Here is an 18,481-nt window from a genome sequence, read left to right on the forward strand (position 1 = left end):
CATTCCTTCAAGCATGTCAGCATCATTTTGGATCATCTATGAAGTTTGCTCTGGCTGGTTAACATGAAGCCCATAGGACAAATTTATTAAAATTGAAAAATGATACTAAGACTAAATGGAAATATGTTTTATTGGCACCAAAAGGAAACAAGGGGAAAACATAACAAATTTAGCATTTTTTTCCCCCATACACAACTTCCTGATCTTCCATTGACCTAGTTAGATGCGTTGTGTAAACCCAGCAATAGATTGAAGAAGTTTCAGTGCAGAACAAAAGGAAGCAAAATAGCATATTAAGAACATTTACCATACCAAATAACTATTCTGTAATTAGTTTTATGCTTTTTTATGTTGTTTTTATACATTTAAGCCTGTATGGGAATAGCACACAATTTGTAATGCTGTGGCTGCATTACCAACTTTGCAACAGGTGTTTCGTTGAGTTCTTTCACTCCTTCAGGCAACCGGAAGCTGAAGGCCCTCAACAGGCTGGTTAGAAAGATGAAGATCTCAGTTCTTCCAAGCTGCTCTCCCACACATGCACGCTGACCTGTAGATGAGACAAAGCATGGATGAAGTAGATAATCTCTTCTCCAGAGTATACCCATCAGCAAGGAAATCTGAAAACAAATTTTAACAGTGAAAAGAGATTTCCAAATTGAATCCCAGTCAGGTTCAATTCCTAGAATTCTTTTCTCAGTTTCCTCTTGTAGGAAGTTAGCACCCACCCCTTTCCTGGAAGAGTGGAATATTTTGGGAAATATTAAAAAGGCAGAATATTATATTTCCCTGGATGAGAAATGGAGAAGCATATTTTACAGACAAAGCAGCTCCCACCTTCCTGCCCCCCACCCTTTGTCAATGGGCCATTAAGGCCTGGGCCAGTCTATTCTACATAACAAAGATCTGCCTCCTTCAGGCAGAGCCATAGTAGGAATTGCCAAAGATCCAACAAAGATAGGATTAGCCCTCTACACAATAGCAGCAGAAACTCACCACATGTGACCTGGGAAGCACATGTGACCATCAGCCAGCAAGACCCCCACCCCCTGGGAGTCTGACAACCAATCAGAGTACTCTTTCTGGGCCCCAGGAAGTTCAAAGCCAGAGAGAGCATAAAACCCAAAAAACTCACTGTATCTGCCCCTTTTTCTGTTCAGGAACTCAAGCCATGTGATCCTGTCCACCGTTAAACCATTTTTCCAAGCAGTCTCCATGTTTCCAGTGTCTGTTTCCCCACTTGGAGCAGAACCTAGAAGGAGATTTCTTCCAACACTCTGTTCATGAACAGGCCTTAAAGGAGGAATTTAATACAACTTATATTCAATAGTAGACCATTTCAAAGGCTACCCTATGGTATGTGTCACGAGTGTTTCCAGGATTGCTGTGGCTATCTGCCTACTCACAAACAGTATGGTTTCAATCAAGCCATCTACTGTTGCCAATTACCTGCAAGCCTTCCCCGCCCTAGTTAATTGCAGGTTAACTCCCTATATAAGCAAGGACCTTTTGCTTGCTACTTGGGCCTAGACTCCGCACAGCTCCTGCAGGAAGCTTGGTGCAACACCGCAGATGGGAGAAGAATGCAGATAAGGACTCCAGACGCCACTACAGAGAGACTCCCACGGATGCTTGCCTTTTGCTGTTTTGTAGCATGCAAGCTATCATCGGGACTGCTGTTGCTGGACCTTCTTCCTCCCACAAGCTTCAAGCAATGTTTGCTGTTTGAACTGTTTTTACTTCAGGTGACTTTCAGCTGTGAAGCTCGTGCTGCTCCCATTATGATTGCCTTGATGATGTATCGACGCCGAAGCTGCTTACCTTCATGCTAGCTTTATTCTTTTGTGACTTTCAGCTGTGAAGCTCGTGCTGCTCCCATTATGATTGCCTTGATGATGTATCGACGCCGAAGCTGCTTACCTTCATGCTAGCTTTATTCTTTTGTGAACTGTTTCGGTATTGTGGAGAGGGATCTAGGGAGATAGCCTTGCTTCACATACCCAGATAAGACTTTGTTTTTAATGTGTTTTCTTAAAGACATAGTGCTTTTTAAATGTTTTAAAGTAAATTATATTTTTACACAAGACGCCTCTGTCAGAATTATTTCAGTCTCAGTGTGTTTACTCATGAGCTGGTTCACAGTCCGGGGTACCCCTCAACCCCATTTCACCACAGTATGTTTGTCGAGAGGTGGGCCTACAAGAGAGCAGTCCCCTTCTCACCATTCAGCACTAGACATTGGGTATAGTTGGTCAGTCAATTGCAATACCTATCCTTTTTTTAATCTTACAAATAGTAAGTAGACTGTCAGCTGTTCTCCCATTCATGAACATTGGCCTGTAGATGAAACAAAGCATACCAGATCAGTTTTCTCGTCTACTTTGTCAAATGCCTTCCTGAAGTCCAAGCATACTATGTTTACAGCATTTTGTTGGTCCACTAATTTAGTCACTTTATGGAAGAAGGCTTGCCTGGCACAATCTGTTTTTAACAACCACATAATGGCATACAGTGATCACCTTCATTTCTAGGTGCTTACTTATTCTCCATTTGATTATCTTTTCCAGGATTTTCCCAGGTATAGATGAGCCTATAATTTCCGGGATCCATTTTTTTCCCTTTCATTTGGTAGTTCCTTTATGGGACAGGAGCTTTAGAGGATTATATTCAGTGACTCCTATATCTGTCAGCTCCTTTAGAACCTTGGGATGAAAATCATCATGTCCAGTGATCCACCTTCAGGGTAGATAAGTATTGCCTTACCATTTCCTTGCCTATTTTGATTTGTGCACCGGTTCTATCTATCTCCCTCATTACTGCTTTTGATAGGTTGAGCAGTTTCTTTCTTTTGCATAAAAACAGATGCATAGAAGAAATTAAGTTGTTTGGCTTTCTCCCTGAACCTGTCACTTTCTTAACATCTGCTCCCATTAGTGGAACTATCTTTTTCTTGATTTTCTTCTTGTTCCTTACACATTGAATACATGGGTTTTTTGTGGGGGGGAGTTAATTTTAGCATTAGTTGCCGGGCTTGGCTCACTCTGGGCCTTAGATTTCCTATACGTTATAAGTTGCTTTGGGCTCATGGATGTACCTATTCCAAATGGCAGAAACTCTTCTCGGTTGATGAACTTCCCATCCTTATCTAAAAAGTGATTTGGGTTGAATTCTTCAGGTGTCTCCCATTGTTCAGGATCAAGAAGGACAGAGCGCAGGTCTGGGAGAATAATGGTCCCCTGTTAAGAAAAAGAGATGATTAAATAGAGCCATTTCATAAGGGAAACAGGCAGAAAAGTTCAAACAATATTGATGAAACATATGGTTTTAACTTGCCTTTATGGACCCCTATTTGTTTATTTCCAGAGCAGTTTCCAGAGTAGCATTAACTAGTCAACAGCTTAGCTTCCTTTCTTCCTTTCCACCCATTAAAACAGAGAGCTGGATGCATATTTCTTTATGACTCCAGGTTGCCCCAAGAAGAGGACAAAGAAATATGGTCAGACAAGACTTCAATTATGAACTTACATTCAGCCCTTAGACTCTCATTATATTCCTAGGATAAATATAAAATATTTAAGGTTCTACCTTTAAAGCTGAGAGATATTTGGATTTTAATCTATAATTGTTACTCCACAATAGCTTGCTATTTTTGCCCAATAGATTGATTATTGGTAGTTACTAAATAGAAAGCTTCCATCCAAGTGCCATATTCTGCTTTACCCTCCATGCTGGACTACTGCAATATAGCTTTAATATGTTCCTCACTGTCATGCTCCCATCAGAGTCTGAATCCGAGGGAGAAGACAAACAGCTGACAGAGAGCGGGAGAGTGGCTTTTTTGGCTGTGGAGGAAACTGGGGAAGGGCAAAGTCAGGCTGGGCAGAGCAGGGGAGAAGTGGGAGAAGGGGTTCAGATGAAGAACAAGGCCCACCCCCTCCTCATCCTAGGGCACACAGGGAAGAATGGAGAAGAGAGCAATGTGGATTGTGTGGCTTACAAAGGAGGAAAGGGCCCTGATTCCCTTCACAAGGCACACCTGGGGATGGAGTTTAAAGGAGAGGTAAATGAGAGGGGCGGTTGTCGGGAACAAACACTGAGTTTGTCATGTTAACTGCTTTATCTTTTTTTAAAATCAAGTTTTATTGATTTCCACCACCACCACCACCCACATTCACCCACATATTTTATGAACAGAGTATTGACTATATCATAACTTATACAATTTATCTTACTCAAATACATTTTACTCAATTACAATTTTTGCCGTAATCTTCTTTTTCCATTTTTTGATCATATCTTAAAATTTCTATGCTTATTTGTATAAACAACACCTTTATTTGCCCTCAAATTCTAATTTCTCTGTTTTTACTCATATTTATTCTCTTTTATTTTTTAACAATTCATTCTTTATCCTAGTGCATTAATATTTGTTCGGGGTTGCCTTTCTTCCATTTCATCTTTTTTATTGTACAGCAATCTTTCTTCTCAACCTCTTCCATCTCTCTCCCTTCTTTCCTTCCTACCTTCTTCTTCCCTCCTCTCCTACTCCTTCTCTACTTTCCCTTCCTTTCTCCCTCTCCTCCTCTCTTTCTCCCTATCTAGCCCTCTCTCCTACTCTTATTTCCCCTTCCTCCCTTCCTCCCCTCTTTCCTTTCTTCCCCTTCCTCTTTCTCCTTCTCCCTCCCTTCCATCCCTCTACTCCTCTTTCGTCTCTCTCTATTGCTGTATTCATTTTCAGTTTGCTATTTTCCACTATGGTGTCCAGGCAACCCTGACTTTTCTTTAACTATATTTCTCAAAATTCCCCTTATCTTTTAATTATTAACAATGTATTTCAACTTATTTTTATCTTAAATCCTTTGCTAGAATAGCCTTCCAACCCTTAATCTGTTTTACTTTTAATGATATCTTTCTTCTATTTTACTTCTTACATATATTGCTTTATTCTTACTTACATCATTTACTAACATTTCAATTTTATTCACTTTTACATTTCAGTTTTCCACCTTAATTTCAATTACATTTTTGGTTACTATTATTTCTCTCAAGTTTGTACATCCTCCAACAACAAGACATATAATCCATTCTGTCTTTCACATTGCATCTACTGATCTATTTTACATTAAATAGCATATTTCTTCTTTTTTACTTACTCACATTTCATTTTATCCTTAAATATATCCCTTTTACAATAATCTATCTCTTCCTTCTATCCATTTTTATTCTGTCACTGTTAATCCCAGTATAATCATCTTTTTTATTCTGTCACTGTTAATCCCAGTATATCTCTTATCTTATCTTTTGAAACATCTCCCTTTAATATCTCATACTCATCCTCCCAATTCTCCATGTTATCAATTTAAAAGGCATTTCAAATTTATTATTTTCCTTTGCATATAATTCAAATTCAAAGTCCATGTAATGTCTCTTTTTTCTTTCTTTTTTTTCTTTCCAGATAGTGTCCAATTCAGATGTTCATTTGAGCCATTCCAATTTTAGTCTTTGTTCTTTCCACTCCTCTTGAAATCTCATTCCAGTTGTTTAAACAAACCACTCCTACAGTACTTTCTCATGGTAATTTAAATAAGCTTGGTACGATACTTTCTTTCCACCAGCAGATGTCTCTCTCCAATTTACAAATCCTCCAGCCACAAAGTATCCATTTGTAAGTCCACAAAAATGATTATTTCCTCTTCTCAAAATTAAATTGTTTTGATGTTTAGAGAATACTTCTCTATCTCCTTTTTTCTTATCTTGTTTTAATTTCTTCCAAATCCAGTTTTAAATCCAGGTGAAAGGTTCCTTTTGGGGCTTTAGTTTTAATTTTAAAGTTCCTCTTTTTTTTTTCTCAATGGATATGCTGAAAGTATTTTGGTAGCTCTTTTCTTAAGTTTGCCTTGTTTAGATCTCCCAAAATAATGGCCAGTGAACCAGGGTATTTGGCTTCAGCCTCCATAATTTAGTCAGCTAGAGTTTGTAATGCCTTGTTTACACAGGATTGTGGTGGGACATAAACAACAATTAGAAGAAATAAGGAAAAATTATGAGGTGAATAGTATGGTTTGCAGTTGATAACTAATGTCTCTAGGTTTTTGTCACAGAATTTATATATTATAGTTATATCCTGAGACCAGCTGTTGTTTATATATAAGCATAAGCCTCCTCCCTTCTTTTTTTACCAGATGTTTCTGCAATTCTGTCTGATCATTGAATCTGAAATCCTGGGATATGCAGGCTGCCTTCTTCAACTGATTCATTTAACCAGGTTTCAGAGAAACATAGGGCTGCTGAATTGTAAAAGTCAGAATTTTATCTCTTTAAAAGGAGTATTTCATCCATCTTATTAGCAAGTGAACATATGTTGGTTAGGAAAATTGAAGGCAGAGGAATTTTATTTCTCCTATTCCTTAATCTTTTAAAAATTCCCGCCCTTTTACCTCTCTTTCTTCACTTCTAATAAGAAATCTGTAATGAGTCACAGAGAATAATTAAAAATAAAGAAACCATAATAATAAATTTTAAACTTTCACCGAGGCAGCCTTTGGCTGTGCCATCTTGGAAGTACGTTTGAACTGGATTATTTTCAGCCAAAGGCTGTTACAGATTTTTGGGTGAGATTTTCTCCAGACCGGAGAATCAATTGGAGCTTGGGGAAAAGGTTAGAGCTAATAAAGGGACTCATACTTATTCTCTGGCTTTGTTGCCTTTGTGCCATGCCCTGGGACATCACACTCACCTTTGGAATGTGATAACCCCTCATCTTCACATCCTTTGTACTTTGTCTGGGAAACCCAACTAGCAAAACACTTTTGAAACGCTGCATTTCATGAATCACGGCATTGGTATAGGGCAGCTTATTCCGATCCTGGTAGGAAATTGACTGCGAGAAGCCAAAAACATCTTCAATCTCTTTCTGGACTTTCTCTAGAAAAAAAATGATGGAAAAAGAATCTTCAATATTTATTCATATATTTATTTCTGAATTTTAATCCTTGGGATATAGGACAGCCTTTATGGCATTAAATGCAATCTCATCCTCCTTTTGTGTGTCATGAAGGAGAGCAGATTAAAAATGTGTTACAGAGCCCTGTGACTCAAAGAGGCAACTGTGGGCTGGATCTCTCACTCCCTATCACCACCAATTGGGATGGGTGTTGAAGAAAGGAACTGAACCAGCACAACACTGTGCATTCAGCCCCAATTCCCACAGCTACCATGGTCAATCACATCAAAAGCTGGCTAGTCATACAGACTCACCCAACCATTCAATGGATAAGGGGGAGGAAGAACACGCCCATAGCACTAACTGTAGTTCTCAGTGCAAATGGGAATTTTCACTCTCCACAATCCCCAAACACACTCAATGCATTCCCAGCCAACCAGAGAGGGGACTCACCCTTCTTGTCTCAGACTGGGCAAAAGGGTAGAAACATACAATAGCCAAGCACTCAGATGACCCTTATGTTCTCTCACTCTAGGCATCAACCCACTATCATCTTGGGATCCTTGTACGCCTGTGTCCTCCCACATCCCCCATCAGCTTCTCCCAGTCAGTCCTAGAGGCCTCTTGTAACCAATATTGCTCTTCAGAGCATCTGGATTTGTCCTTCAAGTTGTCAAAGATTACCAGGTTGAGCACAAGGGCGGGGTCAAATGAATAATCAGTCTTGAGTTCCTGCTGGAATTCCAAAATTTTCAGACCCAGGCTGGCCTCAAATTCTGACCACCAGCTCCATTGGGCTTTCTGCTGAGGGCTCCAGATCCAACTCTATTTTCTGGGCCTTGCATCATTTCTCCAGTCTCTGATCCAGACCACACATTTTATGGCCAAGACTTTCTGGGCTCTGGGCCAGTTCTTGCTTCCAGCTCCCAGCAACCTTGTTGACTTTCTAAGCTAGCTCCAGTTTCTATTCCAAGCCAGCTCATCACTGTCTCTCGGCCAGCCATCTGCCTTCAGCACATACTCTCTATCATAGTACCACAGCCTCCAAGCCTGTAACTCCTTCAGATTCACTCTGGGCTGGCTCTTCACCTCTTGATAGTCATCACCCTGGCTGCATCCTTCAACACTGTTGCTGCTGATGCTAGGTTGGCTCCGCCCTTTCTGCTGCCAATTTGTGGGCAGGAGACTAGGTTGGCTTGCAAGGCCAAAACCAGCCTTGGCTGGTTCCCAATCCTGGGACATTCCTTTGTGTAGGCTCCAACCTTTTTTGGTCTCCTGTCTTCACTACACCTTCAATCCCTTTGCTGCAGCCATCCCACTTTGGTCCCTCCAACCTTCAGTTAAGTAGCTGAAGTCAAGAAAATGCAGTAGTAGGGCAGGAAGAAGGTTGAGTTAAGGAGAAGATGGAGGAGTTCATTTGATGCCCCAAGTGGCAAAGAATATTCCACAATACTTTCATTCCTTATCTCCATAGCAGAGAGCCTTGTATCATACATCTGCTCATGCCCACCATTTTGATTTTTTTTCTGTGTTTATCATCTTACTGAATTTGGTCTTGTATACACAAATAGGGATGTGGTAGCTCAGAGCTTGTCGATCAGAAAGGTCAGCAGTTCAGCGGTTCGAATCCCTAGTGCCGCGTAATGGGGTGAGCTCCCATGATTGTCCCAGCTTCTGCCAACCTAGCAGTTCGAAAGCACGTAAAAAATGCAAGTAGAAAAATAGGGACCACCTTTGGTGGGAAGGTAACAGTGTTCTGTGTGCCTTTGGTATTTAGTCATGCCGGCCACATGACCACGGAGACGTCTTCAGACAGCGCTGACTCTTTGGCTTTGAAACAGAGATGAACACCGCCCCCTAGATTTGGGAAGGACTAGCATATATGTGCGAGAGGAACCTTTACCTTTATCTTTTATACACAATTTAGGCCAGAAACAAGTAACAACTCTGAAAACCTTAGTAGATTTCTGCATTTAAAGTATGTTAAATGTTTTAGATCTATGCTGATGTTCATCACTCAATATTTTATTGAGAATCCAAAGAAGAATATACTGTATATGTGCATTCTTGGTTTTTCTTTAAACCCGCTCATACTCTGTTCCTACTCTGTTTAAAGGGTAAAGTATCTACATAGGAAAATTATTATGAAGAGTATTTTCAAATAATTCCTCTGTATTTTATGAGAAAGACCCTTGTTCACACAGCTCAGATTTCTCTCACCTTGGATGTTAGGATGATTTGTCAGGAGAAGCAGTGCCCACTTCATAATAGCAAAGGCTGTGTCTGTTCCAGCAGAAAAAAAATCAAAAATACACTGAGCCAGGTTCTCTTCATTGTAGGTAGAGTTGGGGTCATTCCTGCTCTGATGTTTAAAACAGAAAATGAAAATTACAAGGAATTCTCTGCAGATTTTTTGTGATTATTTTTCCCTATGTGCCACAAGTCATTAAAATAAATATATTCCTATGGTTATATAGGGAAATTATTGCAGGAGAGTAACAATTAAAGTGATAGGTTCACACTATGACACTATCTTAAAGTAGCCAAGATCAAAGAGAGATTTGGCTTTGGAAGGAATGAAATTCATTTCCTTTTATTTTATGGTTGGGCCAGTATTAAGACTGTATACCTTGAATGTGGAGATCAGACTAATGGTACACTCAACACTGATGCCATATAATTGTAAATAAAGTGACCTGCTAATTTTTAAATAACTTTAAATTGATAAAATGTTGCTTCTAAAAAAATCAATGTTTTTTCTGGAAACATTAGAGAGGAGGAAGAAAAAAAGGGAAATGAGTGGAAGGCAAACAAGACAGGATGAAAACATGAATTTCTATTTCCGTACACAAATTGTTATCCATATCTAACAAGAATCTAAGATTGCAGAGGTAGAATATAGTTCTTATTCATTTAGAAACAATCTGAAATTAGCAGGAGCTAAATTTAGATTAGGAGTTGCATGAATAAGAAGAAAAATACAACAAAGACAATCTCAGTAGCCCCTCCTCTTTTCTTATAGAGAGGAATATAATAATTCCTTGCCCTTGTATTGAACCAGAATAAATCCATACCTTCTCCATCTGCAGAAGATAGTAATCAATGAAATCCTGTGGCTCATGCAAAGAGCGGGATTCCTTGTGTCTTTCTATTTCCTGCTTTGCAAAAGAAACAATCAAATCCACAGAATCCAGGGCCTGCTTGTGGGGGCCTGGGAGGTAGCTCATTAATCGTGGGAACACATTATACATCTAATAGAAAAGAAAGAGGAAAAGTTATTTATTTATGTAAGTATAGACTCTTGAAATGTGTTATTTCAAAAAGAACCTTTTATTGGGAGGAAGTGATAGCAGGACGAGGCAAAGCAGACTCTAAATTCCCTTCCAAACTATACAGTTAGAAATAGGACTTTAGAATCCCTCCCTCCTGTCCGAAGTGGATTCAGCCAATCCACAGGTGTGAAGATGTTATTGTAACAGCCATCCTGAGAAACAAATAAGGAGCTGTTCCCATGGTCTTCTTCCACTTTCAACAAACTGAAACAATCAACATGGCCCTCCCTCCTTATTACATTCCAAAAAAGGTGAGAATACTGCAGGTGCTTAGGTGACAGGAAAAAGGTTATAAAATACAGCTTATCCCCATGCTCCCCTCTCCCTCTATTTGAATGGAAGTATCACGTTAGGGATCTGACCATTTATTTCCCACCATAATTATAGAAGAGTCTCCGCGGCTCACTGTAATAGGCAGCACTTTACAGCCAAACAAAAATATTACAAACACATTAAAATATGGCAAACAATACATGATGTCAGACCTCAAAAGCCATCCAGAAAAGGTCTGTTTCCAAATTCTTGCAGGGCAAAATTGCTGGGAGGCAGAGGCAGAGGCAGATTTCTTTTTCTTGTTTTCCTCACCAAAAAAGGTAAGTGTGTCTTATAGTCCGGAGCGTCTTATACTCTGAAAAATATGGTACATGGCTTGGAGTTCCACAGTCTTCTAGCTTGTGAACTAGTGTGTTTGAATGAGCACCTCAGGATAATCTTTTGGCTCAAAAACAGGAATCCCTACTCAGAGAAATTCATATCTCCACCCCAGACCACCCCAATGATGCCCTCGAGGTGATGTCCTGGTGCCTGGAGGCCGTACAGATCTGGATGGGGATCTGGATGGGGAGGAACAGATTCAGGCTCAACCCATCCAAGACCGAGTGGCTGTGGTTTCCGACGTCCCGATATAGTCAGTTGACGCCATCACTGACTATTGGGGGTGAGTCGTTGGCCCCCACAGATGGGGTTTGCAACTTGGGCATCCTCCTGGATTCACGGCTGTCTTTAGAAGAGCATATGGTGGCCGTGGCCCGGAGGACTTTTTATCAGGTTCGCCTGATTTGCCAGTTGCGTCCCTTTCTGGATCGGGACTCGTTACGCACGGTCACTCACGCCCTTGTCACCTCACGCCTGGACTATTGCAATGCTCTCTACATGGGGTCCCCTTGAGGAGCACCCAGAGGCTCCAACTGGTCCAGAATGCGGCCGTGTGGGTGGTGACGGGAGCGACGTGGCGCTCCCATGTGACCCCCCTCCTGCGCGAGCTGCACTGGCTCCCAGTGGTCTTCTGGGTGCGCTTCAAGGTTTTGGTTACCACCTTTAGAGCGCTCCATGGCTCAGGATCAGGGTACTTACGAGACCGCCTTCTGCCACCAGTAGCCTCTCACCGACCAGTTCGCTCCCATAGGGAGGGGCTCCTCAGGGTGCCGTCAGCCAAACAATGTCGACTGGCGGCCCCCAGGGGGAGAGCCTTCTCTGTGGGGGCACCTGCCATCTGGAATGAGCTCCCCCCGGAGATATGGAGGATCCAAGACTTACGCATCTTCCGCCGCGCCCTAAAAACGTTTTTATTCCAACAGGCTGGTCTGGCCTAACTCTCCCTTTTAAATTGGGTTTTAAATGTTTTTACATAAATTGGATGTCTTAAATTTGTTTGAGCCCAAATTATTTAATCTATTTTTAATAGTTTTTAACTTTTGTATATTTTTTGTATTTTTATCTTGGCTGTTCACCGCCCTGAGTCCTCCGGGAGTAGGGCAGTATACAAATATGATAAATAAATAAATAAATAATAAATATACTCCTAACCGAGGTAGGTTTTGCAAGGTATTGAATACCTGACTGATTTCAATGGCATTTTCATCAGCTGAGGTCATTGTTTATCCTTGGGTGTTGGTGGGTTTGTGCATTTTAATCCTGTAAACCAGTAGTGGGTTCCATTTACCTTCACTACCGGTTCGGAACTGGGAGCGTGCACATGTGCACGGTCACTTCACTCGCTCGCGACACTTCTGCACATGCATAGAACATTCTGGACATGCACAGAGCATCCATGATGATGTCCGGGTGGGTGGGCGGAGCCTCCCACCACCGCCACTACCTGTTCGACTAAACCGGGGTGAACCGGTAGAAACCCACCACTGCTGTAAACCCCCTGTGCTACTTGTGTAAGATGAGCAGATATAGAACATATCAGCTTAGGACCGGAGTATCTACGAGACCACCTTCTGCCACCAGTAGCCTCTCACTGACCAGTACGGTCCCATAGAGAGGGGCTCCTCAGGGTGCCGTCGGCCAAACAATGTCGACTGGTGGCCCCTAGGGGGAGAGCCTTCTCTGTGGGGGCACCCGCCATCTGGAACGAGCTCCCCCCGGAGATATGGAGGATCCCGGACCTGCGTGCTTTCCGCCGTGCCATCAAAACATTTCTTTTCCAGCAGGCCGGCCTGGCCTAACCTCTCTTTTAAACTTTTTAAAAAAATTTTAAAATTTCTAAATTTTAAATTTGTCTATGAATTTGGGGTGTTTTAAATTTTGTTTTCTGGGCCAATTATTTAATTGTATTTTAATGGTTTTTTAACATTTATATATGTATTTTATTTGGCTGTTCACCGCCCTGAGTCCTTCGGGAGTAGGGTGGTATACAAATTTAATAAATAAATAAAAAATAAATAAAAAACATCACAAATAAGATTTACTTCAAAGTTGAACTCATCCCCTGCTCCAGGTGTGATTGGACAGATAGCAAACTCTTGGCTAAGTAAATAAAAGCACAAGTTATCATGGACTCGAAAAAAGTTACCTAAAGAGAGTTGACCTCTGACATCATAGCAACTCAGCCTTTAGTTTTATACCAACTGTAAATTTACTTTTTTATTTTTCAAAAATACTAACTGCAAAGTTTTTCAACCGCAAATGCTGCATATTTTTAACGATTATAATCTCTGTAATGAATTTCTATGAACGGAATTAAACTGAATGAATTGAGAGATCATTTATATTGGGTTTTTTTACACTAACTGCAAAGGAAGACTGGAAACTCATCAGGATTGTACAGCTTCTACCACAGCTTCTATTTATTTACATTTATTTCTCTGCTTCCTATGAGGATTACAAATGGTATTCTGTAATCAAAAAGGCAAAACAAATTTTTAAGAAAAAAACTCTTTGATATTATTATCTTTCTGTAATCCTTTAGACTAACTGCGAGTTAAGATTTCATGTTTTCTTTTCACTGCAGATTTCAGTTTTTCTTCCCAGCTGAGATTTTTTTTTCTCTCTCAAATTTTTATTCATCTGTCACTCTTTTATACATCCGCGGATTACAAACTATAGGGCCACATCATTTTCATTTAAGCTCTACTTCAACACTAGCTACAAGAGCAACCAAAAGACTAACATATAACTATTGAGATTTTTTTTTAAAAAAATATTTTTATTTCTCATAAACACATTTACATGTACAGTCATTTCCAACATTTTTCATTCATCTTTTCTTTTAACTTTCATTTTTCATTTTTACTTTTTCGGGACTGCTCTTTTACCCTTTACCTTTACTCCAACCTTTCTTCTTCTCCTCGCCTTCTCTTCCTTCCTCTCTTTTCTCCTACTTCCTTTGTTCTTCCTCTCCTTCTCTTTCCTACTTCCCCTTCTCTTCCCCCACTCCTCTCTTCTTCCCCCCTTCTAACTTTCTCCTCTACTCCTCTTTCTCCTCCCTTTTCTTCACCTCCTTTTCCCTTTCCTCTTTCTCCTCTCCTCTCTTCTCCCTTTCTATCTCTCTCTACTCCTTCCCCTCTCTCCTGTTGTTTCCCTTTTCAGTTCACTCTAAAGAGGTATTCGAGCAGCCCCGATTTTCTAATTATCTTTATTCTCATTTCAATTTCTTATTCAGCTATAACTATTGAGATTTTTAGAGTCCTCCAGAAAGAGCATCCAGACTGGCAGGGAGTTTTTTATTTTATTTTTTGCTATGCTGGTGATACTGAAATGATGGATTCCTTCATGGAAAGAACCACTTTGGCAGAGGTGGGATTCAGCCTGTTCTGATTGGTTCGGGTGTACTGGTAGCTCCGACGATCAGCTGAGAGTGAACCAGTTTGCTCCAATGATCAGATGGGCCTGCCCGTCCACCCCTGTGCTATAACCTACCTATATTTCTTTTGTTTTAAGTCCAGCAGATAGGTGCGGCAGAGCAGATTGCCATGACTCAGCTGTTTTACTCATTCTGGATTCAGTAGAAGGTAGTTTTCAATCGTATTGAGCACTTGAGGAAGTGCGAGTTTGTTACAACCGGTGAATCCCACCACTGCCTTTGGTATAGTGGTTAATGCAATAGCCTAGAAGCTGAGATATTCTGAGTTCTAATTCCAACTAAAGCACTGAGTCAACTGGTGACACTGGGTCAGTCTCTCTCAACCCTAAAAATGGACAATGGCAAACCCCTTCTGAAATCTTTAAAAGAAAACTGCAAAGACTTATCCAGGAGTCAAGACTGACTCAAGGGCACCCACACCTACTGGGGAGAGAAGTAAATTAGATGATTTCCAAGGCTCCTTCCATGCCTGGCATTCTTGATTACATGAAAATGCTAATAGAAAGATTGTTTGGGGAGCTTGGTCTCTTTAATAGAAAAGATGACTCACCAAGTGGAAAAAGTCGCCAGTGATTTTCACTATAATTTCAAGGGCTTGCATTAACTTCTGGAAGTTTTCATCTTCAGGAGCAAACTGATGTCCAAAACTCAAAGAACATATGACATTAGAAACTGCATGTTGTATTGGAAGTGTAGGGTCAAATGGCTGTCCTGTGAATGAAGATATTTTATAATGAATTTCATAAAGAAGATAACTTCTTAAAATCAAATCAATTGCATCCCTTTTTACTTGAAATACTGAGAATAGAAAAGATTTTTTCAGACAGACTTGAACCATTGTCATTACCCTAAATGACATACCTTTTGTTTGTCTAAAGATCTCTGCCAGTGACTGAGCTGCATCTTCTATTTGACGCTCAATGCTTTTCTTCCCCAGGCCCAGCTTCCGCAGAGAAGTGATGCCAATGTGTCTCTGCTGTTTCCAGATATGGCCATTGGATAAAATAATTCCTGAGGGCATCAGCAGACAATGATAAGTGATTCCTGATAACATTCACGTTAAAAGTCATAGTCTGGTGCAGAAGAGCCTGGTGGTGCAGCAGACTAATAGCCTGTTATTATCATTCAGCTGCCTGCAATTACTGCTAGTTCGAATCTCCCCAGGCTCAAGGTTGACTCAGCCTTCCATCCTTTCTAAGGTAGGTAAATTGAGGACCCAGTTTGTGGGGGCAATAAGCTGACTTTGTATAAATATACAAAAGGATGAAGGCTATTGCTTAACGCATTGTAAGCCGCCCTGAGTCTCCGGAGAAGGGCGGCATATAAATCAAATTAAAAAAAAAATAGTCCCTACTCACTCATGCCCTAGTCACTTCCCTTCTTGACTATTGCAACATGCTCTACATGGTGCTGCCCTTGAAGAGCATCCAGAAGCTGCAGTTGGTGCAAAATGCAGTTGCCCACATGGTTTTGTGCAGACCTTGGCGTGCACATGTATCACCTGCAGGAGCTGCATTGGTTGCTGATTTGTTTCTGGGTGCAAGTCAATGTGCTGGTTGTCACCTTTAAAGCCCTTCATGGCTTGGGACCAGGTGATCTGAGGGACCGTCTCTTGCTGGTCACATCTACGCAACCCATTAGAGTGGGGGAGACAGGGAATGTTGCAGGTCCCATCCCTGAGGGAGATAAATCTTGTGGGACCCAGAAGAAGGGCTTTCTCTGTGGTAGCTCCCCCAGAGTTTCCCCCAGAGATTAGAATGGCCCCCACTCTAATATTCTTCCGGAAGGCGCTGAAGTGGGCCTGGGGCCTGGGGAACCAGTGGGCCTGGGGAACCCAGAGCAGGATGGAGCCCATTAAATGGCTCGCATGATCTGTTGTCACCAGGGCAGGGAGTGGGGGGTGATTTTGTTATATTGTACTATATTAATTTATTTGATTCTTTTTGTTATTTTTTATTGTTTTAAATGTGGTCTTATATTCTGTAAGCTGCCTTGGGTCACCATGGGTGAATAGGCAGCAATATAAATTCAATAATAAATAAATAAATAAATAAGTAAGTAAGTAAGTATGTACGTAACAAACAAACAAACAAACAAACAAATAGTTATGTTAAGGATATTGGTGTTGTGTTACCAACCAGCAGAGTAAATGCACACGGAAACGTTGCTGAGAGCAATGAATAAAAGATATGCAAACTGGTTTATCAAAAGCTTACTTTATAGTAGAAAAAACAGTCTCATAGTCTTTAAACAAATTCCAAGTCTTTGCCAGTTAAATCAGTCCAGTGATACAAAAATCTTCTTACCAAACAAACAGTAGTTGGTTAGAATAACAAACTCACTCTGGTTCACAAACCACGATGGTAACAGATCCATCCAACGATGATTAGCAGAATGATAACAACTCCTCACAATATGGTAGCTTATCATACTCTGATAGCATATCATATCAGCTTCATACACAATGGCAGCATATCATAGCAGCAACTGAACACGTTACAATACCTTGCTTAAATACTCTCACAACCAGTGATTACCTAATTACAGCATGACTCAGCAGGAAAACTTAAAGTCACACAATACATATTCATATTAAAGTTACAGAACACATATATTGCCTGGACAACTTGTTAGGCTCAAACCATATCCTAACATTCTCCCCTTTGGACAGGTCAATATATACAGTTTAGATTCTTAATCCATAGCTTTCACAACACGTTCTATGTTTTATAGCACCTTGCACTTTGGTAAAATTATCAGCTATATTGTCTTCCGACATACAATATTCCAACTTAACCATGTTGCTTTGGATACATTGACGAACATTCAGATACCGAATGTCAGTATACTTAGATCTAGTTTTAAGTGCTAAATTTGTTGCCATTTTTATAGCAGCTTGGTTGTCCTCATGTATTACAATTGGATAATCCATCTTTAAACCAATATCCATCATTAGTTGTTTGTAATAAATCAGATCAGTACAAACTAGTGACAAACATGAGAATTCTCCTTCCTTAGTAGATAGACTAATATGTTTTTGACGAATTGATTTCCAGCTAATCAAACAATTGTCTAACATGATAGCTATACCCGATGTGGACTTTCTGGTGGTCACATCAGTAGCAAAACTGGCATTAGCATATGCGCTCAATACTAAATCATTGTTAGGTTCTAGATACAATGCATAATGCATCATCATTTTCAGATATCTTAATATACACTTTGCGGCCTGCCAATGCCTATCAGTTGGCTCTGCATTATATCTTGCTAATTGGTTTACTCCAAATGAAATATCGGGTCTTGACCAATTGCTTATATAAGATAGACTATCTATAAGAGACTGGTAGATCTCCTTACTAAATTTAGGACTTGTTGAAAATCCTGTGCCATAGGCGTTTTAGCTGGCTTACGTAGCTCCATGCTATAACGTTTCAACATTTGGCTTATTTTGCTAGATTGAGATATTTTATAACCTCTAGCTGTTTGATTGATATCTAGACCCAGATAATGCCTAATATTTCCTAAATTTCTGATTTTAAATTTGGTTTGTAACTGTTTAACAATATCTATGGCTTCCTTATCAGTTTTGGTTATTATGGCTATGTCATCTGTAAACAATAACAAAAATGATACTACACCATTATTTTCTCTTTTAAAGAGACACTTATCCACTACACCTTCATGAAAACCAATCTTATTTAGCTCTTTCACTATACATTGGTTCCACTCAAACCCTGATTGTCTCAAACCATAAAGGCTTTTATTTAACTTCCAACAATCAGTGTGGTTTTGTGTTTCAACTCCTAAAGGCTTCCTCATATAGATGGTGTGTCTCAATGGAGCATGCAAGTATGCTGTCTCTACATCTATATGGTTAATACTATATTTATACTTAGCCGCCCACACTAGCATTGTTCTTAAGGTACTAGCACATAAACTAGGAGCAAAAACCTCATCAAAATCCTTTTCGGTCTGAGAAAAACCTTGAGCTACAAGGCGAGCTTTATGGGTTACGGTCCCATCTATGCTTTTCTTAATTTTGAAAACCCATCTACAACCTATTAATTTTTCACCAGGTGGCAATTTCACAGGTTTTTTTTTTTTTTTTTTTTTTTG

At 40.2% G+C, this 18,481-nt stretch overlaps 1 protein-coding gene across 1 annotated transcript in view; it reads right to left on the reverse strand.

Moving 5' to 3' along the window:
• Positions 1-365: 365 nt before the first annotated feature.
• LOC139318627 (cytochrome P450 2J5-like) overlaps positions 366-18,481 on the reverse strand; it is a 67,206-nt gene continuing 49,090 nt past the window's right edge. Inside the window, exons 6-12 of the mRNA XM_070946176.1 lie at positions 15,227-15,376; positions 14,916-15,076; positions 10,018-10,194; positions 9,164-9,305; positions 6,737-6,924; positions 3,095-3,236; positions 366-550 (exon numbers count right to left, since the gene is read on the reverse strand). Coding sequence (XP_070802277.1) covers positions 366-550; positions 3,095-3,236; positions 6,737-6,924; positions 9,164-9,305; positions 10,018-10,194; positions 14,916-15,076; positions 15,227-15,376 — 1,145 coding nt within the window. The remainder of the gene's footprint in view (positions 551-3,094; positions 3,237-6,736; positions 6,925-9,163; positions 9,306-10,017; positions 10,195-14,915; positions 15,077-15,226; positions 15,377-18,481) is intronic.

This window comes from Pituophis catenifer, unplaced genomic scaffold, assembly GCF_029215685.1.
Source record: "Pituophis catenifer annectens isolate HBS135680 unplaced genomic scaffold, rPitCat1.0.hap2 SCAF_6, whole genome shotgun sequence".
In the NCBI taxonomy this organism is placed as follows: Eukaryota; Metazoa; Chordata; class Lepidosauria; order Squamata; family Colubridae; genus Pituophis; species Pituophis catenifer.